We start from the raw sequence: 27,293 nt of genomic DNA, 5'->3' as shown, positions 1-27,293 counted from the left end.
TAGTCTGAAGACTGGAGATTTCCAGTATGTTTATTTTTAAAATTTTTACAATTAGTAGTCAAAACAACAAATAAAACATAAGAAATTATTATACATAGAAACAACCACCAAAGACAATGCCTCTTGAGCGTATAAACTAATCTAACTGCAGACTGTATTACACGGGTAAAATTAGGTGAAGCTTCAAAGTTACTATGACACTTAAAAGTCCTTTACACCAAGTCAATGTTTAGCAACTCATAGGGAGAAATCCTAAGTACACCAAACAATGACTATAATTATTCTGCACATACTCAAAACCAGACCACATCTTATCACAATTAAACATTATTAAAAGTATAAACAAAAAGCATAATATACTAAATGGACACAATCTAAATCGAACTCACTTTCTGACCACAATTTAAGTGTTTGTCTGCCTAACTTATAAAAACTCACTAGTAACAATGTCTAGTGACACAGAGGTGAGAATAAGCCACTGAGAGATGGTCACAAGAGTAAGTGAAACCATTTTGAAGTATGTTGTAAAAAAAAAAAAACATAAAATTTGATATTTGTTTATAAAATTTGATTAAATTTATTACTTCAAAAGTTCATTTTTAAATAGTCAAATCTTACATTTAACTACACAGGGTTAAAGAGACATTTGGTAAATCTTATACACCTTATGACACTTGCAAAAATATCTAAATTATAGAAGAGATGCACATCAGCTATTTTAAAGAAAAGCCTCATTAAGTAGTAATTTACTGAAAATACCACACAAATTTTGTTAATATAAAATAGTAAACAAATTTTTAAACTTGTTTCTTAAAAAAGATTCAACACTTAAAATACATTAATAATATCTAAAACATATTAATCTATCATCACATATATATATATATTATATATATATACATATATATATAATTTATTTCCAAATTACAGCAGTAACTATTTTTTATATTCTACATCATCTATCCAGCCTTGAAAACAATTATTGAGAGAAATGGTAACAGTAAATTCAGTTTGACTTAAAGCATTGATAAAATAATTAAATGTAATTCTTATTTCTATCAACTATTTGGATACACAATGCCTTACAGAAAATCTTTATTGTTCATTATTAGATTCAGTGGTGCTTAATTTTTACAGTTGTATGTAAAGTTTAATAAAATAAGAATAAAGTACAGGCTGATAAAATATGACTTACATTTATATCTTATGTTTTTATTAAAAAAATTAGATTTAATAACTTAATTAATTCAGTATATAATAATTATAAAATCTGTTACAAATTCAGTAAGAAAAATGGTGTAATTTTATTTTTACTGAATTTTTAATAGAATGACTAGGTTGTTAATTTTTGTTTTATGTTTTTAATACTTCATACCTTCTGCACATTTTAAATTAATAAGCTACCAGATTTTATGGATTTAAAATTAATAATTTCTTTGAAAATCTTACATGTAAAACATTCTCATGAACTTATATTACTAAACAAACCAGTGATTATCTAACTAAAACAATGTTTACCTGTTTAGTCTACTAATAAATTCAAATAACTTAATATACATTTAAAAAAATGTCATAATATGTACGTTTCAAAATAAATAAAGGAGTAAAATATTTGCCTTCAAACTGTTTATGGATTGAATGTTTTATAAATTACAGTTAATTTCATTTAAAACTATTACGTTACTGGCATTGAATTTAACGTAATATTTTTCTGTTTTTTAATACTTATAAAAATTTAGCATGAGAAAGAACTAAAATATACATTAAAAGGATTTTTAATCTGTTTTGAACAGTACAGTAAAAATCAGTCAATAACTACATTGTTATAAAAATATTCATGTTTCAGTTTTAAGTGGAAGAGTTTGATTTATATCAGGTTTGTTTTTTGGACTTTTAGAAAGGAGACTAAGTTCATCTTGTATTTCGGCCAGAGATTTACCGTTTGTTTCTATCAGATATATATACATCAAAATACACCCAGATATATTAATAAAAGTAAAGAACCAAAATGAATAATATATTCCAAGATTTGAATTAACAATTTGAAACATTTTTAATGCAGTTACTGATAAAAGACACATTGCTAAAGTAAATATACCTGATGCAATGCCTTTAATTCCATTAGGAAAAATTTCACTTTGATAAACTTGTGTAATCGGTGCAAGGCCAACGCTAGCAAAAACACAGTATCCACCTGTAGCTAATAACAAAATCCAGCTGTAATCAGAAACATTGAAAGCGGTTTTCTTTTCAAGAAAGAAATAGATTCCAGCAACTAGATGGCTGAGACCTGATCCTCCTGCTGAAATCATTAGTAATGGCCTTCTTCCTAAATTATCAACAATTAATGTTGCAAGTACACTTAATATTAAATAAATTAAACCAAGAACAATAGTACACTCATCTGCACTAAATAAAGTACTTTCTACTGAGGAGAATATTTCTGTTGCATATGCATACATAACAGTTAATCCTCCAAAAAATCCAGTAACTGTTATAATAAAAAATAAAAATAAACTCATTCGACAAATTGGATCAGTCACTAGTGCTGAACAAGGCATTTTTTCAACAGAGTCCTGATGTATAGCAGCTTTAATAGATTTCATTTCATTTACTATAAATGTGTCACTTCCATTCCTTATTTCTTTTAATTCTTTCATGGCCTGTTCATATCTTCCTCTCAGTATAAGGTTATATGGAGATTCTGGTATAAAATACAAACCAAATGCTAAAATTACAGGCAATGAAACACATATGTATGAAAAATTCTCATATGAAACATATGGTGCTATTGAGTATGATAAAAGTATTCCAAAATACCACATTACAATACAAAAGGATATGATCTTTCCCCTAATGTCAGGTTCAGCAATTTCACCAAGATACAATGGACATATGGTGTAGATAATTCCCATGGCCATACCAAGGATTAATCTTACAAGAATTAAAATGGTGTATGATCTTGTTGTTATGAGTAAACACCATCCGATTATGTACAGTGGAACGATGGAAAAAATCATAGGTTTTCTGCCAAATTTATCAGAAATAAATCCGGCTGGTATCGGTGTAAATATATCTCCTATTTCAATTGAGGCAATGACCCATGATCCTTCATCTTCAGTCATATAAATATCAGAATTGTTAGACAAAAGACGTACCATCACAGGTGCTGACCATCCATATGCCATTCCAGCTGCTGTGAATGTTAACGCTACTACAAAAGAAAAGGTCAGCATTAGAAAACAGTCTTGATAGTATTACACATAGTTATAAAACTAGTGAACTGTAACATGTTAAAATGCACAATATATTACACACACACACATACACACATTCTGCACTTTACATAATGTTACACATGTATGAATATATTGAATAAAATTCTAATTTTTATCTTTATATAGAAAAAAGAATAGCCATGTGTACGTTGTTTATTTGTCTGTACGTAACGATACAATCTTCTTCAAACACTGTAAGGCCAATCAAAATGCTATTTTTACCATTGATTTTATTGAACTTTAAGTATGGTTTTAAGTGTAAATTTATCCAAAAAACTATATTTGAGAAAGTAAGCAGTACTCAAATGTAGAATATCAAATGCACTGTTTCTAAGTTCCTGATGAAATCATACTCTGTTAGAGATAACTATGTGGTTTGAGTATGTGAAATTAACAAAAAAAAAGAAAGAAATTGAATTTTGATTTAGTGTTTTATTTAAAATGAGATTAAGTAGGTAATCTTGAGATACAAGCAATTTAATTGGAAATACTAAAAAGCTATGTCATATTAGTATAAAAACTATATTTTATTTCCATATTATCTTTATCATGACTTAACTAGACTTATCTGGGTTTATGTTCATGTAGGTTTATGGTTTTTTGATGTCTTATAAATTGCAAAACTTTGTATAATAATCATAATGAACTTATTATTCTTAGAATGCAATTTACTGAATTCTAAAATAATCAATTCAAATATTTATATTAACTCTTCTATGAAAAATATGCTTTTTTGTATTTATTCACTTGTATGGTACTCTTGAGTAAATATAATAGAACTAAAATCTTAATCTGATTCTGTCGACTAAAAGGTTTTTTTTGCAATTTACATGCTCAGAATGCACTACAATAATAAACTTCTAGATACAAACATAAAATTTGTAACTATTGTACTCAGAAATTTTCATCAATATTTTGAAGTGGTGATGGAGATTCCACCCTCTTTTTCCTAAAATCACTTTCATGGTTTACTAGTTGAAATTGCATTTTAGAGAAAAATTTCATGAAAATTAAAGAAATTACAATTTTACAGCCTTCATAGAATTTTGTATTTAATTTCTAATAAGAATTCCTGCTTCAATTTTTCAAAAACAGTTTTTACATATTTACTGTATGTATTTTAGTGAAAAATCTCGGAGAAGAATTAAAGCGCATATAATTTAAAATAGTTTCTTATTAAAGAGTGGTGGAATTTTGACTGAGGATTCTTTTCTAAGTAATACATGAAAACCTTACTGTTTATAAAAAACAATTGCAGCTGATTTTTAAAAATTTTGGTTATTTATTTTCATTTATTACTAAATAATTTCCACACAAAACACATGATTGCTGAAGGAAAAGTGTAGTTTAATAAATATTACATTAAGTGCATGCCTTATATAGCCAAGCTTGTATATTCATCCGGCACACATACCACACATACCCCATCATACCCATCTCCACACACATACCCATCTCCATAAAATGTATTTACATTGAAATGTCTATTTTTCCTAAATGTAACATATAAAAATATATGAAAGTCCACTTTTGCGTTTCTTATGTCACAAATGTTGTTTCTTTATTATATGTTAAGGCTGACTCAGAAATGAAACTTTAAGTCTGTTATATGCTCCATGGAAAACTGATTAAATATGGAAGATAATACCTTAGCTGTTTTTTGGATTATTGAAATAATTTAGACTATGAAATATGTTTACATTTTTCATGTAATCTTGAACTTTGCAATGAGAGCCATTCAGTATAATTTGATTATTTCATAGGGATAATGAGGTAAGGCAAAGGATTACACCCATAATTTCCATGTGGCGTTTTATTTCAATCTAATCAATCCAACCAAGAAAAAAATGCATTATATTTATAAAGCAATTGTTAAATTTCTAAATGTTGGGTTAATTTCACTTAGATCACCTTACAAGATCAGAACTCACGATGTTCAATGTTTCATCTTAATCTACTGCTGCATCCTCTATCTTATCTTTTCTACCATCAGATTGTTCTAGAATATGATTTATTTACTGAGGTTATGTGATGCTTGTTGATATTGACTTATATATATATATATATATATATATATATTATTTTATTTTATTAGATCAACCAAAGTACAGAATAAGTAAAGTAGGATGACTTGCCTTATTCCACTATATGTACTTTCGTGATTTACTCGCATCATCAGCCGTATTACGTATTCATATATTCATCTCAAATTACATTACAAACTTCATAAAATATAATAACTTATCACGTATTTATTTAAAATTTAAAACCTTTAATCTTTTTATTTAAAAAATGTAAACTTTTATACTTTGATCCAATTAAATTAAAAATTGTAACAAAATTTAAAAATATGAAAAATTAATTAAATACAAAATTAACATTAAAAATTAAATTAATTGTAAAAATTTTTACATATGTAAAAACATGATGTCAAGGCATAAAATCAAATTAATTTTAAGTAAATTAATTTTTAATTTAAGAATATAGTAAACTAAGTTCAGTTAAATGGACAACAAGCATAAGAGCTTTTCTTAAAATTATTTTTAATTGATTTTAATTAAAATTTTTTATTGTTTATTTTAACTTAATTTTATGCCTTGACGTCATATTTTTACATACGTAACAATTTTTACAATTAATTTAATTTTTAATGTTAATTTTAATTAATTTAACTGAAAACTTCTTTAGGTGTGTTGTGTCAGAATTTTTTGTACATATGAATTACATGGGAACATAGGAAAAAGAACGCTGACTCATAATCAAAATCTGTAACATAATGCAAGACACTAAGCATATATATATATGAAAGAGAAAAAGGCATAGAGTGAGAATATATATGTGTATATATGAGCGAATAGTATAACATGTAGTAGCAGAGGATGGGAGGTGGGAGAAAAAACTGTCGGTGATTCACAATAATTATCTCTCTCTATTACTCATAATAATAAAAAAATAATAATTGTTTAAATTCAGTGTATGTGTAACATCAACTGATTCATGTCAACTGACTGAATCATTTCAACTGATTCAACATGTGAACACACATTCATCATTGAAAGTAGCCATTCTTTAATGTATTCGATTAAACCCGTGAAAAGAGACGGGAAGGTTCAATAGCCAATTTCTTTGTTGTAATTTTGGGGGCATCTCAAACCCATGTTTTACTACATATTTTGCAGTAAATCTACTCTTTCAGCGTGAAAATGTAACTGCAAACAGGGAATAATAGTTGAAAACACACGTTCAAATTGTGCGTCAAATTGGTTCTAGGGGTCAAAGGTTAAAGTGGCTATTGAATGTAAACATTATATGCTACTTGTAATATATATTAATTCGAAACGAATGCGATCCCATACAAGTTTTCACTTCGGCCGTGCAGTCTTAAACACATATTTTTTTTTCATATTTTTAAATTTTGTTTTAATTTTTAATTTAACTGAATAAAAGTTTAAATTCTTAAAGAAAAAAAAAGATTAAAGGTTTTAAATAAAATAAATGAATGCGTGATAAGTTATTATATTTTATGAAGTTTGTAATGTAATTTGAGATGAATGTATGAATAAGTAATGCAGCTGATGATGTGAGTAAATCATAAAAGTGCTCCTGTGTATAATCTGGAATAAGGTAAGTCATCCTACTTTATTTATTCTGTACTTTGGTTGATATAATAAAATAAATATATTTGTTTACAGTACAGAGGAGTATGATTCTTAAAAAAAATAAATGTATATATATATATAAAATTATGATATGACATTTTATCCCAAAGTTTTAATTGTCCTTTCTTAATCATTTGAAAAAATATATTTGAGTAGAGTTCACTCATGTTAATCATATAAGACTAACGGAAGAAGGAAACATAGCTGTGAAAAAAATTTCATAAAATACTTCAAGCAAAATCTGAGATTTTCATTAAAATGGCCTCAACAATTTTAATTCACTTAATAATGCTTCTTTGGCAGATGTACCTTTTCTAATCTTTGTCAGTGTATTTCATATTTTATTAAATTATATTAATTCCTTGCTTATGTAATCATTTGTGAAGCAAAAGAAGCAACCTGAGTCATTTTGTTCTTGATTAACATTTATGGTGTTAAATTAATCAAGACGCATAGCGATAGAATCATTGTAATAAGGATAAAATCAAAACCTAAACAGACAACGATTGTTAACGTCTATATGCCTACAAGCGCTCATGATGATGATGAGGTAGATGATGTGTATACAAAGAGATTGATGAAGCAATTAAACACGTAAAAGGAGATGAAAATTTAATAATAGTTGGAGATTGGAATGCAAGCATTGGAAAAGGCAAGGAAGGAAATATAGTGGGTGAATACAGGCTGGGCAAATGGAATGAAAGAGGGGACCGACTTATAGAGTTTTGCACGAAGTATAATTTAGTAATTGCCAACACCCAATTTAAAAATCATAATAGAAGAATATACACTTGGAAAAGCCAGGTGATACTGCAAGGTATCAGATAGATTATATCATGGCTAAGCAAAGATTTAGAAATCAACTCGTTGACTGCAAAACTTACCCTGGAGCAGACATTGATAGCGACCATAATTTGGTGATAATGAAATGTAGATTGGGGTTTAAAATCCTGAAGAAAAAGTGTCAGATGAATCGGTGGAATTTAGAGAAGCTTGAGGAAGAGGAGGTAAAGAAGATTTTTGAGGAGGACATCGCAAGAGGGCTGAGTAAAAAAGATAAGGTAGAAAATGTAGAAGAAGAATGGGAGAATGTTAAAAAGAAAATTCTTAAATCAGCAGAAGCAAACTTAGGCGGAATAAAGAGAACTGGTAGAAAACCTTGGGTTTCAGACGATATATTGCAGCTGATGGATGAACGTAGAAAATATAAGAATGCTAGTGATGAAGAAAGTAAAAGGAACTATCGACAATTAAGAAATGCTATAAACAGGAAGTGCAAACTGGCGAAAGAAGAGTGGATTAAAGAAAAGTGTTCAGAAGTGGAAAGACAAATTAACATTGGTAAAATAGATGGAGCATACAGGAAAGATAAGGAAAATTTTGGGGTACATAAATTAAAATCTAATAATGTGTTAAACAAAGCTGGTACACCAATATATAATACGAAAGGTAAAGTCGATAGATGGGTGGAATATATTGAAGAGTTATACGGAGGAAATGAATTAGAAAATGGTGTTATGGAGGAAGAAGAGGAAGTTGAGGAGGATGAAATGGGAGAAAAAATACTGAGATCTGAATTTAAGAGAGCATTAAAAGATTTAAATGGCATAAAAGGCACCTGGAATAGACGGAATACCTGTAGAATTACTGCGCAGTGCTGGTGAGGAAGCGATTGATAGATTATACAAACTGGTGTGTAATATTTATGAAAAAGGGGAATTTCCGTCAGACTTCAAAAAAAGTGTTATAGTAATGATACCAAAGAAAGCAGGGGCAGATAAATGTGAAGAATACAGAATAATTAGTTTAACTAGTCATGCATCAAAAATCTTAACTAGAATTCTATACAGAAGAATTGAGAGGAGAGTGGAGGAAGTGTTAGGAGAAGACCAATTTGGTTTCAGGAAAAGTATAGGGACAAGGGAAGCAATTTTAGGCCTCAGATTAATAGTAGAAGGAAGATTAAAGAAAAACAAACCAACATACTTGGCGTTTATAGACCTAGAAAAGGCATTCGATAACGTAGACTGGAATAAAATGTTCAGCATTTAAAAAAAATTAGGGTTCAAATACAGAGATAGAAGAACAATTGCTAAATGTACAGGAACCAAACAGCAACAGTGAAGAACATAAGAAAGAAGCCGTAATAAGAAAGGGAGTCCGACAAGGATGTTCCCTATCTCCGTTACCTTTTAATCTTTACATGGAACTAGCAGTTAATGATGTTAAAGAACAATTTAGATTCGAAGTAACAGTACAAGGTGAAAAGATAAAGATGCTACGATTTGCTGATGATATAGTAATTCTAGCCGAGAGTAAAAAGGATTTAGAAGAAACAATGAACGGCATACATGAAGTCCTATGCAAGAACTATCGCATGAAAATAAACAAGAAGAAAACAAAAGTAATGAAATGTAGTAGAAATAACAAAAATGGACCACTGAATGTGAAAATAGGAGGAGAAAAGATTATGGAGGTAGAAGAATTTTGTTATTTGGGAAGTAGAATTACTAAAGATGGATGAAGCAGGAGCGATATAAAATGCCAAATAGCACAAGCGAAATGAGCCTTCAGTAAGAAATATAATTTGTTTACATCAAAAATTAATTTAAATGTCAGGAAAAGATTTTTGAAAGTGTATGTTTGGAGCGTCGCTTTATATGGAAGTGAAACTTGGACAATCGGAGTATCTGAGAAGAAAAGATTAGAAGCTTTTGAAATGTGGTGCTATAGGAGAATGTTAAAAATCAGATGGGTGAATAAAGTGACAAATGAAGAGGTATTGCGGCAAATAGATGATGAAAGAAGCATTTGGAAAAATATAGTTAAAAGAAGAGACAGACTTATAGACCACATACTAAGGCATCCTGGAATAGTTGCTTTAATATTGGAAGGACAGGTAGAAGGGAGAAATTGTGTAGGCAGGCCACGTTTGGAATATGTAAAACAAATTGTTAGGGATGTAGGATGTAGAGAGTATACTGAAATGAAAGACTAGCACTAGATAGGGAATCTTGGAGAGATGCATCAAACCAGTCAAATGACTGAAGACAAAAAAAAAAAAAAAGGTGTTAAATATGTATTCTTTTTAAGAATATTTTTAGTGTAGAACTAATTAAAACCAACACTTCCTAAAATTTTCTTTGTGTTTAACTGTAAATAAAATTGAATTGTTACTTTTGATTACAATAACAATTTATATTTATAATAAGGGAGACATTTCTATGCTGAGTTACAGCATAATGCTGTAACTGTATTTGTTGTAATTTATAACATGTTCATTTTTCAATCATGGTTAATTTTTTTTTTTAGGTCTTTCAAATAATGATGTTTTAATTAGAATAATCTTCTGATATTAAGGGATTCTCACATGTGTTTATGAACTCAAGAATGTTGAAAGTGAATTGACATGTCTGCAAGGCTTCAATTATTTCTTTTTAATTTTTATCCTAAACTTCTTCAATCTTAAAGTTTGCTACAGAAGAATTCATAAGTCTTTTATACAACAAAGGAAATGAAAATTACTGACCTGTGAAAAAGATTTCCTCCAAGTTATGATTTTGGACATAATTTTTCAACCTTTTCAGTCTAGTTTCCTCTTTGCATTACAAAATTAAATTTAAACTATTTACAATCATATAGATGTAATATATCTACATGCTTGCACATACTCATACACTAAACTCTGTGTCAGAATAATTGTAGTAGAGCAAAGCATGTGTGTTATTCGGAGGTATTATCTTTTTCCATCTTTTGTTGTAAATGAAAACTTTTATTCACTGAGAACAAATGAAACTGCTTAATTTTCATTATTTTCATCAGTACATTTGAAAATTGCTAAAATATTTTTGCAATTCATAAATCTTGCAAGAACAAGAAGTAAAATGCATTGAAACAAACTAAGATTTTTTTAAAAGAATTAAGATAAGAACTTTTTTATTTAATGCTAATAATTTAGGGTGCATAAAATATCAAACTTCAACACAAAAATGGTAATATTAATGTGTGAAACTGCTTTAAAATTTCTTACAACAATTCGCTGATAGTTAGGGGAAAAGAATTAAAAGGTATTTTCAACAGTGTTCTTAATTTCCATCTACCTTTATTATTGGCTGATGTTTCCAACTTGTTTGCCAGCTGATGAATTAAAGATTGGTCTAAATGTCAATTTATATATTTTAAAAGAAAAAGGCACTCTAAATAAGATATTCTTAACTGAATAACAGATTCAGTCTTGTGTATATATGTATGTATGTGTTCCTTATGATTCAACACAGAAAATTATATCCCAATTTGCTTTTAATTAATGAATTGCTAGCTGTCAAGTAGGTGGAAGAAAAAATACAATATCACATACTGGTGTGCCTTTCATCCAAGTTTCCAGGTTTAAATCCTAATCAGGCCAGCAACTTTCTCAGAATATTAAGTTCATGTATCATATTCTCTTCAAGCTGGTGACCGAGGTCTTCAAGCTGGTTAAGTAAAAAAGAAATTATTATTTTATAAAAATAAGAAAAAATCATTAAATTATTTAGTTATGTTTATTTATTAAGTAATAGACAATAACTATTTGTTGAGGGGTTATAGAATACTGCGGTATGGATATCAACTCTATAATTGTATTTAACATAAGCTTACGCTGTCAGGGTAATATGTCAGTAGTCAGTATTTCCTCCATAATCTCCCTCACAGTCAATAGTGTTCTGAGACAGGAATCTTAATAATGTCTGGAAATGGTTGCTGTTATATTCTAACTCATTTAGCACAATTAATTATGAAATGAGTTGTGCTAGAGTATTTATTTTCATCTTGTTCTTGTTCATCTTGGTCATAATTTAATAGCGGTTTTAGACGAAGTTATTTGTTCTTTTACTTTCTTGTTATTCATTGACATTTACTTCACACTTTTTGCATGGTGAGGGAAGCAGATCTATTATATTTACTTTAGTAAGCATCTTGCATGATATTTGCTTTCTCATTCTCTAGATGCTTCAATACAGACATAGATATTCATTTCTCATAGCAGTGCTATTTTCACATGAACTATTTATACAACTTTGTTGGTAATAGAATGTATCAAATATAGATGTTTAACATCTTATGTAATATTATGCATGTGTTTATATTTTTTCATCATGTGGGCTGCGTTGCAATCCAGTTTTATTAATTCAAAAACCTCAACAAATATGTCTCTTCATTGTTTGAACTCATCTGTGTTTGGTTAAAATTCCTAAACCATTTAAGACAGCTCACTGGGCTGGTCTAGTGGTAAACTCATCATTGCAAATCAGCTGATTTTGAATTCTACAGTTCTAAGGTTCAAATCCTAGTAAAGGCAGTTACTTTTACATACATTTGAATACAAGATTGTGGATACTGGTGTTCTTTGGTGGTTGGATTTCAATTACCCACACTTCTCAGGAATGGTCGACCTGAGACAGAACAAGACTACACTTCATTTACATTCATACATGTCATCCTCATTCATCCTCTCAAATAATACCTTACAGTGGTTCCAGATGCTATCCACAAAAAAAAAGAGCTATTTAAGGTACCTATAAGAAAAATGAAAACTTCTTATGATTTATAGCTTTACTTATTCATCAACAGCAACATCTTTGAGATCAGCTATTGCTAGGGTAGAGGTACTATATATCTCAGCACATTTCTGTGTTTTTTTTTTTAATTTAAATTCACTATAACCTATTTGTATATAAATTCATATACATATGTATATGAATACTATACAATATACAATATACACTATATACAATACAATACAATACAATACAATATACACAATAATTCATTATTCTAATATAAATTCAATATCTACAGAACATACCAACAAATTCAAACATTTTACAATAATTATAAGGATTTAAGAATATTTACAAATTTATTTTAGTTTTAAAATCATAAGCCAGAGTGGTAATACCATTATATTAAGACATAATATATTAAGACATAACTCATCAGGATAACTTAATATCACAATAATAAATAAATAACTCCTCGTTATATTATTATGGTTCAAATCTTGTTCAGAAGGATCAAACACTGAACTCATAAATTAAATAAAATTATTCCTTAACAAAAAATTAATTATTACTTACATAAAATCAATTTTCCCCCATATTAAGCAATCCAAGGTTGCTGGCCACAATGCAGCTGAAAAAATGTTTACACTGAGCTCCATTAAAAAACACTTTAAGAACAATCATCCAAATTAGTAATAATAATCATACTGCATACCACAGACCAAGGTTAGAGTACTGGTGAACAAGCCTTCATATACATGCATGCATACGCGCGCACACACACACACACACACACACACACCACTCCCCCTACACACCTGAGATAAGTAACTTGTTACTGACCTTCAAATCATTCTGATTGATGTCAGAGTGAAATTGAAAAGTAAAGAGAAATAGTTAAAATAAAATAATTTGTTACAGTAATAAGTAAAGAGCTAATACATTTTATATAAAAATTAAATGATCTTCAACTAGCCTTTTAATAAAAAAAATATTTTACATCTGTGTGTCTCTTAGATTATCTACAAAATTCCTACACTATCAACCACTATGATATGCAATAACACAATCATTTTGCATCATGTTAAAAATAAACCAAATTAAGAATTTTTCCTTGAATGGAACATTACACACACACACACACACATACACACACACACACACACACACACACACACACACACACACACACACACACACACACACACACACACATACACACTCTCATATGTACATGCGCACGCATGTGTGTAGATAAGTAATGAAAAATATTTTTTAAACAATACATTTTTCATTGCTGCTAATCTGCTCATATGTAACAAATATAAATTTACAGAAAATACCTGAACAATATCATTTAGTTCAAAAAAAGTTATTGTTAAAATTATTTTTAAATTTGAATGAGCCTAAACAAAAACATTACAGGTCATACAGTTTGTGCATGTTTCAAACTGATTTATCTGACTTTTTAAACTTTTTTAATTTCACTTGCCCAAGTGAAATAAATTGTTTAGACAATTGTTTAGGTATGGCCAAGTGGCTGTTTTCAGTTTTGTACCTCACACTCCATGTCAGTGCCAGCCTCATGTTTACTGTATCTATCACGGGAAACAAAAAAAGAGTATTCTAAGTTTATGGGTTCATCAAGAGCATATCTCAAGAATTTATTGGTCTATCATTCCTTCTTTTCAATTGGCTTCCTTTATCACATTTTGTGTATGATCAACTGGTTTATGCTAATTTTCTGGAGTTACTTCATTAACTCCTCCACAAAACAATGATTTATCTTTATTAAACATTAGGAATTTATTACAGTTAGCTCCCTTACCTTCCTCACTTGTACCAAAGATTAAGCGTATTGGGTTAAATTGGAAATATAATATCGTACAATCTTTCAGTTGGATTAATTAAGCTGGCAATTCATTTTTATTAAAACAGAATATTACTTTTCTGTAACCAGTCATTTTTTTCTGTTTTTAAAGAAGTTGAGTCAGCAATTTTAAATAATTTTCATCACACACCATCATGAATAAAAACACAGTGAATTAGCATAATTCAATGGAGATGCAACAAAAATGTTATAGAATATTTAAAATTAATCCTCAATATTTTTATCACAGGTAAGTGAATATATTAATACAGAGGCGTAGTTTACTTTATGTTAATGAAACAGTAGAGTGAACTTTTTGAAGAAAGTTCATTGATCACTCTTTCTTTCTATCTCTTTTCTATAAATGAAGATGTAAATTTGGAGTTATCTAATAGTGAAAAATTAAATAGGTTATTTCATAAAAATGACAAGCCAATAATAATGAAATATCTTTATTTTAGTAATAATATCAGTAACGTTATCTAAAAAACAATAATATATTTTTATAGCTATACAATCTGTTAAGTTTTAAAATACACGCTGAACTTGATAATCTCAAATAAAATAAATTTTGAAATTAATTCTGATACGCTGATAATGCAGTAGATCTCATACTTATCTGATCTTTTAGTTATTTATATTTATATATTCAATATATACAAGTCAGCATAATACAATAATAATTTTTTGGAGAGGGTAGGGAGGAGAAATCCATTTACGCATGGAATGTCGGGTTCCCACTGGTGGTATTATTCAATCGCTATCAGCATACTACCTACTAAAACCACTGCCCTTTTTATCAGGACTCGACCAGAAACCGTTTAACTCATTACTTCAAGATAAGTGTTCGTATCTTAGCCTGCGAAGACCGCTACTTCACGACTATCCAGGTCACCATTTTTGGTCCTGAGAATGTTGCCAACGAATAGGTTGCTTAACGAATAGCAGCTCTCCCAGCTTCTCAGGTCACGGATCATCATCGCAATCACGTTGTGGGAGATCTGTGCTCTGAGATCCACTCCTAGTGTCCCTCGATCTCCCCCCCACCGGTCACATTTGAAGAAGGAGTGCTCGGCGTCGTCCCGTACACCGGAGCAATGGAGGCAGTCGGAGGACGGCGCTTTCCCTATGACATGGCGGTAAGTGCGGAAGTACCCGTGACCCGTTAAAAACTGGGTCACGTAGTACTCCACCTCTCCTCTCCATGATCTCCTCCGTCAACGGTCCGACCAGAGGGCTAAGCCTTACGGTTCATCGTCCTCTAGTCTCGTAGTCCCATGCGAGAAACGTGCGAGTCCGTTCCTCCTCGACGATGGTCTCCCGGTCTTCGTATGCCAGTCGCCTCCTGTAAGCTGCCTGGCACTCCCTTGCCAAAAGAGGAATGGGTATGACACCGGCGACCACCAGTACGATAGGCTCGGAAACCGTCCGATATAGGGAAGAAACTCGCAAGGCCGCGGTGCGTTGCAAACCGCTTTCCGTTTCTTTCGAATCTTAATACCTGGGTCCACACTTCCGCCCCGTATACAGGACGGAATACACCGTAGACATTATCAGTTAACGTCTGCTGGCCTTCAGTCAGCCGACATTTGCCATGAGCCGGCTGAGAGCGGTTATTGCTCTCGCAGTTTTGTCGGCGGCTTTCCGAAGCTGCTCAGTAAAGTTGAGTTTTCGGTCAATCATCATACCGAGGTACTTTGCGGCCGGCTTAGTCTCGAAAACCTCGTCACCAACCCGCAGGAGAAGGAGGTCATCGATTCGCTTCTTTATTAGAACCACGATCTCCGTTTTGCTGAGAGCTAGAAACAACCCATGGAAGACCCACAGATCACACCCCTTCTGGCAATCTCTTCTGTTCCCACCCTTGAATCGGCGCCTATTCGAAGCGCCGATCTGCACCAGTCCTCGTCCGCCGCTTCCATAGTTTCATAGTCGGAGGATGGTAAAAAAAAGGCTGACGAAAAATCAAACTCAGACACTAAATATTATTAAAACACTAGCCGATTTGCAGTGGAACGTCAAAGTTGATGTTTGTGAAACATCATAGAGTTCCAGCTCTTGTGTATGATTTAGATTCTATTTGTATATATGTCTCAAGAAATATATTCACGCCAAGACGAATATTTGAATCTAAGAAACTATAATATTTATTTGTGAATTCAAGTGACACTCCAATGAAAATATAACTCATCCGTAAAAGATGGTTGTTCAGTAAGGCAGATTAGACGGGCTGACCCAAAAGTCCCAGTAACAATTTGAAATTATTGAAAATGATTTCGACGCAATAACTGTTGTTATATTTGACTCAGCATCAAAGTATATTCCCAGAACATCCAGAAAACTCAAAAAGCGACTGGTTCCGTAGTGAGGTAATGAAATTTGTGAAGCGATTAAAAGGAAGAAAAACGCAAACAACGCTTAAAAAAAATGTTAAATTTTAAGAAATTTAATTGCCTTGACAGGGCGTATGCAAAGGACAAGCTCATTAGCAGAAATATGATCGCGACAGAGGTTTGGAAGAAAGTGGCCATTTATTTGTGAGTGTACATACTTTAGCCCCATAACTTTCCTTATATCTGAAGACGATCTAATAGATTCACCAAACGAAGTTGCTGAATCGTTATCCAATCAATTCGATGGAACTAGTAAAACAGCTAATTATGATGATTGTCTCAAGATCGGAAAACAGAACTTGAGGCTCACTTAAATTTTGGAATAGCAACGAATCTCTCGCACAATGTTCGTTTTGAAATAGACGAACTTCGCCGTTGGAGAAAACGGGCGATACAGCTCCCGGTTCAGACGAAATATATTACAACCAGACGAAATATAACCAGACAACTAAATACCTCAGCAAAACTTAGATCTCTTGAATTGTAGAATCACGTATGGTGGGCCGAAGAAAGTGAAAGAAAGCATTGTTCCAAACCCACAAAAATACAAAAATCTGGCAGAATCCATTTCTTTCCTGTTCCTTTAACGTGTGATATTAGAAAAATTATAGAGAAAATGATAAATTACAGAATTGTTTGGATTTTAGAAATTAAAGGTGTTTTTTTCTCGTATCAAGCAGAATTTCGAAGTAACATTCGACTATTGATCAATCGACCAATTCAGAAGACATAATATATAACAGTTTCATCACGAATAGAAAGTGTTGTAGACTTCTTTGATCTGCAGGAAGCCTTTTATATAACTTAAGGTCATAAGTAAATGATTCAGCTACATGAATGGGCTATTCGTGGCAATTTACTAGTATTACTTGGCAACTATATGAGCAACCGTACTTTTCAAGTACAGGATTATAATGAGTTCTCATCTGAAAAAAGATTAACACATCACAAGTCTTGCCGTTGAGCGGTAGCTTGTTCACGATCGCCACAGAAAACTGGTACTAGCTTTTCCAGAAGAAATCAGCAAGACCGTTTCGATTGAATCTTGATCTTGCAATCGTGTGTGACAGTAAAAATACAAATCTATTGAAGTATAAATTGCAATGGGCGATAAACACCATTAATGATGTTGCAAAGAACAACAGATTCAAATTTTCACCATAGAAAACATGCTGTGTACACTTCTGTAGGAGAGAATCATCATCACAGTCCTGTTTTGATGGCCATTTAATTCAGTACAATTTTAAGATAAGATACTATTGTTAGATAAATCCCTTACTTGGGGATTTCAGATACAGGATCTGAGTGTCAGGTGCAAGAAAGCTCTCAGTTTTATTAAATGTTTATTGAACATCAATTGGGGCTCAGAAAAGAGATGTTGCTGTGATTATATAAAGCATTGGTTCAGTCAAAGCTTGAGAAATGGTGTATTGTTTACTCATCCACGAAAAGACATCTAAAATAATTAGACGTCATACACAATGGAATTAGCTATGCCACAGTTGCTTTCTGTTCAAGCCAGGTGGAATATAACCTTTTAGGTCTGAAGGCCATTACATTATAGAAAAGAGATTGTACTATTAAGATATGCAGCAAATGTGGGACCTATCCTATTCATACAAATTATAATTTTTTTAATAATAATTCATGTGATGCTTTATATGAACACTGTGCCGCTTACTCCAGACCAGCCAGAATACAATACCAGAAGTGAGCATTTAAAAATGAAATTGATTGCCTAATAAAGTTGCACTTTCAATAAGAGAAATATTTCCATGACTTTTGCCATAACATAACAAGATTAGATCTCCCTTACAGAAAAATAAAAGAGAATACTCCACTGATAATCTAACAGGAATTTTCTTCAGTCATAAGTAACTATGATGGATATTCAATAGTTTACACAGATGGATCTAAAACTGATCATGGTGTTCAGTTTTAGATCCATCAGTATAAATAGTAAATTATCAATAAAAAAAATACAAATAAAATATTATAATAACAATGTACATAATTTACTGATCTTATTATTGTTGAATATCTAACATTTCATTAAAACGTTTCACAATCTTGAGGAAAGATGTTGAAAATTTTATTGAAAATCCACAAACAAAATAGATAAGATCACATTACTGACAAGCATAGAGACCGAAATTTAAATGAATGATAGATAAGGAAGCATACGGAGTAATTTTATGGCAGGAGATTTATTAATATATACTTAATATCTTTATTTATTATAAAATAAAGTATAAAAAGTAACTTCGAAGATCAGCTCACTAAAGCTTTGAGATTTAAACTTTTATAAAATGTTTTGGAAATTAAGACTGACTTTCTAATCAACAAGAACACATTAAGAAGATGGTGAAAGATCTTCTGGAAGTACATTTCCAGATATTTAAAAGTTGTCTCGATTACTTTATAGTTTTAAAAGAATTATTTTTTTAGGGATTTTTTTTTTAAGTTGAAATTTATTTTATCCCTAAATTTTTTCAGATTATCATAACTTACCTTTAAATACACAAACAACCTTCAGATACAGAATTCCAAAAAAAATTGAGAAGATTCTAGAATAGATTGGTAATTTACTTTGGAAGCTAAATTTGAATTTAGATAAGAATAAATTATACTTAACATTACTAAAAGTTTTATTTTATTCATTTTTTATAATACTTTATTTTTTAAAAGTATTAAAATATTTTTACCAAAGTAACATTAATCGTACTTTAGCTTTAAACATAATTAAAATTTTAGAAATTATTTTAATTCATAGATTTTTTAATTCCATTACTATGTAATATGAATTACTCATAATTAATTTTCATATAATAAAAGTGTCTGATAATATATTCTAAAAAAAAAAAACAGACTCTTTTACTATAACACATGTTTATCAGTATCATATCATTCTAATTATATGGATTTTCTGTGTTACTAATGATTACAGTAACAATACAAGAGAAAAGAAAAAAAATTAATTTAACACAAATGATGCAAGAGTGAGTTGACAAACACAGATATGCAGTTAATGAACGCATGTATTTGCCTGGTTTGTCACTATCTCAATCTGTGCTATAATGACTGCTATATTCTACATTCTCAGTCAGTGTTTTATATATTCTGATCTTTACCTTCCCCAAAAGTCTTTACTCCTTACACTTCCCACCATTACAGAAATAATTAAACAATGTATATTTACACTGGAATACAACTTGGTTTATTTCCTTACAAGATTTTGCCACAAATTTCTCTCCTTTTCTATTTGTCTTTACTTACTTCTTTACTTCAGATTCTACAACCTCTCTAATTCATAATAACCTTCTGTAACATCACATTTCAAAGGCCTCTAATCTTATCCATCCTCTTTCTAAAACCAAACTGGCCTTTGTCTGGTACACCTTTTACCACACATTCTATTCACTGTAAATATTATTTTAGCTTTTGTAAATATTATTTTATAATTTATTTTTTTATGCATGCACTGTTAGAATGATAGGGTAAGTAATTATTATCTTTGTTCATTTGGTTCCTCTGCTTTTTTTGGTATGGTAACAATTACAATTTTTATAAGTATTTCTAATTAAAAAAAAGAAAAAGAAAAAATCACTTATCTTTTCTTTATATGAGTGTAAATTTCACAAGATTATTCTCAATTTCTACAGCTTAAAAATTTTTACCACTAGGAAATATGTATACCAGATTTCAAATTTTTTTATTTATTGTCACAATTTAAAAATTATTCTTTCCAAAGGAGTGAATACTACAGACCAGTGACAAAATAGCTGTCACCATGTGAACTTCTTGGAGCTATTGGGCATGTTTGACTGATTCACTGTTGTCAATCACAACTATTAGTATAACTAATGTTTGCAATACATCTTATTCAGTGGGATAGGAACACTTGGGAATGGTGTTCCCGTACTGTTTTTTTTTTTTTGCTAAAATTGAACTTTGGCATATATATTGTGGTATTCTCGTTAAAAGAATTTAAAAATAGTAAGTAATTATAACAAATAAAGTTCATTTGCAGACCGGCTGAAAAAAGGTGTTTTTAATGTAACTATGAACAATGCATTACTAACCCGATTGTATACAAATTATAGGTGGGCATGGCGGCAGATGCCAGTGGTTTGCCTGTTGCTGGGGTGCGGTCTACTAAAGTCTAATTTTGTCTGTGCGTACAACTCCTTGTCCTTTTTCCCTATCCTCTGCCAGTTGCTGTTTTGTCAGTTTGTGTGTGTGTGTCTACCAACTGCTGGAGTGCTGCATGTTGATGAGTCAGATGATAAATTTTCAGTGTGAGTACGATTTGCAATTGTTAAATGTGTCTTACTTTTTACTTATGTTTCATGTTCACAAGTTTTTAACCTATAAAACTGTTAACTACCTTACCATGGAACTGTGCAGGAAAAAAACAACAAAAAACACTAATGTTGTTCTTTAATCATCCTAAAAATGAAGGCATAACATAAAAGATGAAACTGCCTATAAAATTGTTGGGGGCATCTATCTCAGAACTGAATAATCTACCTTCAGATGACGAAAGTGAACTACCAGCTGTGACTAAATTCACTTCTTTATCTTTATCTTAATCAGTGGCAGAAATGAATTAGATCATAGTACTTCAAAATGGACATGACCTTCTATATGGACTAGAGAAATGTGGGATCGCAAAAAGGATGTGTTTCCTTGGATAGATTGCCAAAATGATAAATTAGGCTGCACACTATGCCAGCAGGCTTTTCACCTTGCTGCATTTAAAAATGAACATAACCCCAATTTCAAAAGAATGATTTTCATACAGAGTCACTTTCAGTGGGTATACAAAGCCAATTGAACTCCCTGTTTTATAAAACAAAAGGTTTATTTGCATTAACAGTTGGAGGATCACATTATAGCAGAAGGCATTTCTGCTAAGGCTTAATCGGAAACAACTAAAAATTCTTTGACAAAATAAATGTGTCTCACAATGAACCAAATATAAAAATATTTAAACCAGTGCACTGCCTGGTTAAAAATGTTAGGTCTTTTTCTCATCATCTTGAGCTTTTAAAGCTCCCAAAGTTAAATGAACTGGCTATTGGTATTTGGATTACACTCTAGATTTAGTGCCAACAAAAATTGCTAATCACATTTCAGGTGAAATGAAAATAAGAATCACCCAACAGGTTTTGAATATTTCAGGTAAAATTTCATTAATAACTAATGAATCTACAAGCTGGGAGCTAAATTTACTCTGATTATTTATATAAAATGTGAAACCAGCAAAGAGCTTTCATCAAACTTTTTATTTTTAAACCTGATTTAACTGCCTAATCAAACGTCTGATACTGTTTTTCAAGTCCAATTAAACTGTTTGAATAAAGGTCAGTTCAATGATGACTATCTCTAAGAGAATTATGTCGCATTTGCCTAATGGTAGTGCTAGTGTCATGTTAGGAAAGAAATCTGGCTTTTTAGAAAAATTTGCTCAAAAAACACCCCAACATTTTTCTCTGGCACTGCATGAACCACAGGATAAAGTTAACTGTGAGTGATTCAGTCGATGATGTGGATGCTATTAATCATTTTCAAATTTTTATGGATAAATTAAATACTTCTAATAGGAAATCATCTAAAAAAAAACCAGCAGGAATTAGATGAATGTGATAATGAACTAGACCTGCAACTGAACAAAACTGGGCATAGGTACAACATGGGTGTGAGCTCTTTCAAGTCAGGAACAGTGATATATTATGGGTATCAATACTACTATCTCAATGAGGCTAAAGATAATAAAAATAGAATTCCATCTGAATGGGCCATTACAATGCGTTAATTAAATGTCTAATGTCATCTCAATTCCTGTCTGATTTGACTGACAATCATGTATGACATTAGCTGAACTTTCAATGATGTCACAATGTCTTCGAAGCAGAAAAATGATAATCATCTATGCAGCAAAGTCAAGAGAAGTATACAATTTTTTGAAGTCCTTAAAGATAAATGTGGGACCAAATGCCTTGAGGCCAACATAGCAGTAATTGAGGGTAACTTTTGTGTCATACCTGTAAAATATAATGCTAAAATGTGCACTATTAACGATCAGCAACTGCTATCAAGTACAATAAACAACCTTAAAAGAAGACTTTTAACTACAAGAAGTAGTAATAGGCCATAAACTTGCAATTGCAGGCTTTAAATAAACCTGTAGAATATGAATACAGTAAGTCTGAGTTAGAAAACCATAGTGCCAGATTCAGATTAAATTCAAATAAAATAAAAAAAACAGCTATAGAGATTATCTGGAAAACAGCTCTGTTGTTCTAAGGATTTAAATCCACTGCTGAATTGCTCCATCAGTTATACCATGTAGTTCACTAGAGTGTGAGCATTATTTCAGCCACATGAACATAATTATAACACCCACTAGTACTATGACGACTGTTCATTCTACATGATTCGGTTTTTATGCTCATTAAGCTTAATGGCTCAAATATCTGGAAATGGATTCCTGAGCCTTATGTGAGGACATGGTTACAGAAATATTTAACCGCTAATGACACAAGAACACAATGAGCTAAGCCTGCTTACAACACTAACATGGTTGAAGACATTTTTGCTGAATTCTTATAAATATCTTTTGAAAGAAACTTAATTCAAATAAATGTAGTAAATTTAATGTTTTGATTTAAAATTAATAACAACTAAAAAGTAATTTAACATTTTTTTTTTTGGCCTAGGTTAAATGAATAGACTTGTATTCTCATGCCTGGTATGTTAAAATAAATAAATAATGATGATGTTTACTGTTTCTTTATTTTTATATAATCCCTAGCATTCTTTAGTTCAAAAGGGAGTTTGTGTCTTTTACATTAATTTACTGCTATTCAATACAATATCCCAATATCCTTAAGATTTTTAGTGTTTCCACACTGGAAAATTTACAACTACACTACTGATCTTGTAGTAATGTGTTACATATGAACTAAAGACAGGTTAAATGCAAATACCATGCAGTAAATGAGAAGAGGATAATATTAACAACATATAAATGTCTTTTACAGATTCTGGCCAACCAATCCTAAAATTTGTGGTTAGTTAAACCCCAACCACCAAAGTACATTGGTATCCACTATTTCGTATTCAAATCCATACAAAAACAACCAATTTTTACCAGGATTTGAACTTGAGAACCTTTGACTTTGAATCAGTTGTTAAACAGCTGATTTGTGATGAGTTTACCAGTAGACCAGCCCAGCAGAACATTTTGTATATAAAAAAATTGTTTTTAAGTAGAAACCATGTTTTTCCATATACTATACTATGATATACAAAAGAAATATCATTCACAGCATATTAATAAAAATGATCCTTTATTAACTTCTTATAAGTAAATTAGGGAAATTTGAGAGTTTCAAACTAGGTGATTCATATGATTATATCTGCGGATTATTACCTACAATAATATTTTGTTTAAAATTTAGTAATGAGTTTCAACCTTAATATTATCGCAATACAAGTTATTTATTCCATAAGTAAATGCTGGATAAATAATGTTACTGAATTTTTCTATAATTTGTTTGGCAGTTAAAGTTTAATTCTTCTTCTAAAGATAAAGTTCAAGATTTATTTTGAAAGTTCAAAGTTCAAAAGTTATTTACTTCTAACCTTACATATATATTTTTTAAATATATGTAATAAATTTAGTAATTTTTTTTTTTTAATTTAGTAATCTCTTGACCTTACTTATAATCTTATTTATTTAGTAAATTCCTTAACTAATGAAAAAAAAAAATATTTCAGAATAATTTTAAAAATTTGTAAATATTTCTGCAAAATTAAAAAATTTATTTCCTTCATCTCCAGAACCCAGTTTGCAATGTGTCTCCTCTGCCTCCTACATCATATTTCATTGTACTTTTATTTTAAAATTTTGAAAATCCTCAATTTCTTTTACTTTTCTGTTTTTTTAATATATTTTTGTTGATTAAAAAAAATTAATATAATAAATATTATTATACAGACAGATCACCATTTCAAATAACATGACAATATATTTTCATTGTCCAGTGATATTAGTCAGGTAAATGTTAAAAGGTAAACACACACACCCACCCAACACACACACACACACATGTGCGTGCGCATATACACACATACATATATATATATACCATTACATATATACATGAACACATCTATAAAAACACATACAGATTCATCCTAGTTTTTTATTACTTTTTTGCAAAAAGGTAATCTTAAAGCATTCTGAAATATAAAAATCAGATATTGAGAATTTTAATCCGTTAATTTTCCTTGTTATAGTTATCATGGAATGCTTGAATAGTTATCTCATTTTCAGAGTGAATTCATGTCAGAAGGCTAACTACTGTTGAAGCATTTTGTGGTATCTTATCTACCACATTAAATGTCAATTTACAAATTATAGGTAGGCTTAATTATATGCTCTGAATTCATTTTCATCCTTATGTATACATAGTTATGTTACTAATTATTAAAAAAATATTAATTATCTGTTAACTGAGTTATTAATTGGAAAGTCATGTCTTAAAATTGAAATGAAAAGAATTTTATATTTTAAGAATATAATGTTCATTACATTCGGAAAGTCGATTTGCAGTATGCTTCAGAATTATGTGGTCCATTCTGTTCTTTCGGCGTTAGGTTGGTTGCCTTATGGGTTAGTTGGGCGTTGGTCAGTTATAAACCAAAACGTCAGTTGTTGAGTTGTGTTTGAATGTGCTTCAGTTCATTTCATGTCGTTTTGTTTGTCGGAATCAATAGTTGCGACAAACATAATGGTTCTTCCAGTACAGAAACGCATTTTTTTCGTTGAACACGTCTTTCGTGAAGGTGATACATTTACTGATTTAGAGAAGCACAAGTTTTCGGAAAAGTTTCCAAATATTCCTGTTCCTCACCGCTACTCTTGTTCGAAGTCTTATCAAATAATTTTGTGCAACAGGCTCTGATGAAGAAGCTCATCTAAGTGGAAGACCATCGAAATTAAACGAAGAAAATTAGCTTGAATTTTCGGATGCTAAAGCCGAAAATCCATCAAAGTCAATGCGTAAGTTAGCACAGCAGCAAGATATCGGGCTTGCTGCCGCACATAACCGTAAGAAATGCTGAAACTTTTCCCATACAAAGTTAAGTGTGTTCAAGTACTGAAACCTACAGATAATGCCAAAAGACAGTTTTAACAAGCTTCATTAGTCAGTTAACAGCACTGATCTCTATATAACTGGGTAGAGGGCTCATGTATTGGAATTGGTAAAAACTAGCGTCACCAAATGAGTGGCTAGAACTAAATAAAATGAAACCATCTTTTCGCATGCGCAGAGGTAAGTGTAGAAGTAGGGATAAAACCACTTTTTAAAATTTTCTACAACTGTCCGTAAATTTCTGTTTGTGTTGCAAAAATGACCTTTCTTTTGGTTATCTGACTTGAGTAAAATAAACATCCTTACCATCACGATTATAGTCGTGCAAACGTACAATGGTTTTGCTTAGTTCTCAGCCATTTACACTGCGGCGCTGGATTATGTTTCAATATTGAACACTTAATTGTATTTTATGCCATAAGGTTCCTCTATCCATTTATATAGAGATCAATGGTTAACAGAAATTGTAAAAAAGCGTTGTTAGTTCCAACAGGATGGCGCCAAAGCACCACAGCTAACAGGTCTATGACTATTTTATGAAATGTTTTTGGTGAATGAATCATTTCGAAGGTCATCCGATCTGACTTCCCCAGATTACTTTCTGTGGAGGGCAGTGAAACAAGCAGTGTATTACAACAGATCACGTACGTTTGACGAACTAAAAACTGCAATAACGGCATACGTTCGAGACAATCCAGTACATCACCTGATTAAGGTGTTTGAAAACAAATTGAAACGTGTGCATTTATCACCAGTACCAGAAATTATTTCACTAATATTTTATCATTATTTCATATCAATTTTTTTTAAAGTTTAAGGCAAATCAAATTTTTTCTTCTAATTTTAGATTCAAATGATTACAAATCTTTTAGTTACTGCATGCCAGTAACATGCTCTTGTTTATTGAAATTTAAAAGACAACCAGTACTATTAAATTTGGTGATGTATAAGAATATGATAATTAAGTGGGTATTGGTATGACTTCTCATACATTTATTACTTTTTCTTATTTTATAAGTAATCCTTGAGAAGGTAAAGTTGTTGTCAAACTGTAAGGTTTGCTTAGTTTTGTTTACTATGTTAATCTGGGTGGAGCTTATGAGGAGATATAAAAAATTGTCATACATACATACACACATATAAACACACACACACAGTCACAAAGCAGTGGCTCCCTTCTGTACCAAGACTAACAAAAAGATCAATCATTAATAGAAATTACCTGTGAATCCAATCAAATATTGCTTCAAACGACCACTGTCCATTTTCATTAAAATTAAATTATCCTGCAAATGATAATTATTGATACTTCAGTTTCAGCTGTTGGTACCAAACCTGTAGTTAAAAATAGTTTTTTGCTACTTTATAACTTAAATTTCTGTCACT

The 27,293-nt window shown here is 30.7% G+C and overlaps 1 protein-coding gene across 7 annotated transcripts; it reads right to left on the bottom strand.

Moving 5' to 3' along the window:
• Window positions 1-27,293, bottom strand: LOC142330440 (facilitated trehalose transporter Tret1-like). Of its 7 annotated transcripts, none has more exons than XM_075376042.1 (4): window positions 27,130-27,293; window positions 13,054-13,125; window positions 11,295-11,409; window positions 1-3,214 (listed from the first exon to the last, which is right to left on the bottom strand). In XM_075376042.1, exon 4 carries the CDS (start codon window positions 3,186-3,188, stop codon window positions 1,836-1,838), a length of 1,353 nt encoding a protein of 450 aa, XP_075232157.1. In that variant the 5' UTR covers window positions 3,189-3,214; window positions 11,295-11,409; window positions 13,054-13,125; window positions 27,130-27,293; the 3' UTR covers window positions 1-1,835. The 7 variants fall into 7 exon arrangements, with proteins under 7 accessions (XP_075232157.1, XP_075231993.1, XP_075232231.1 ...); XM_075375878.1 differs by having other exon boundaries at window positions 13,054-13,108; XM_075376116.1 differs by lacking the exon at window positions 11,295-11,409.

Source organism: Lycorma delicatula, chromosome 1 (assembly GCF_047948215.1).
Source record: "Lycorma delicatula isolate Av1 chromosome 1, ASM4794821v1, whole genome shotgun sequence".
NCBI lineage: Eukaryota > Metazoa > Arthropoda > Insecta > Hemiptera > Fulgoridae > Lycorma > Lycorma delicatula.
This window is presented reverse-complemented; position numbering and strand designations above follow the sequence as displayed.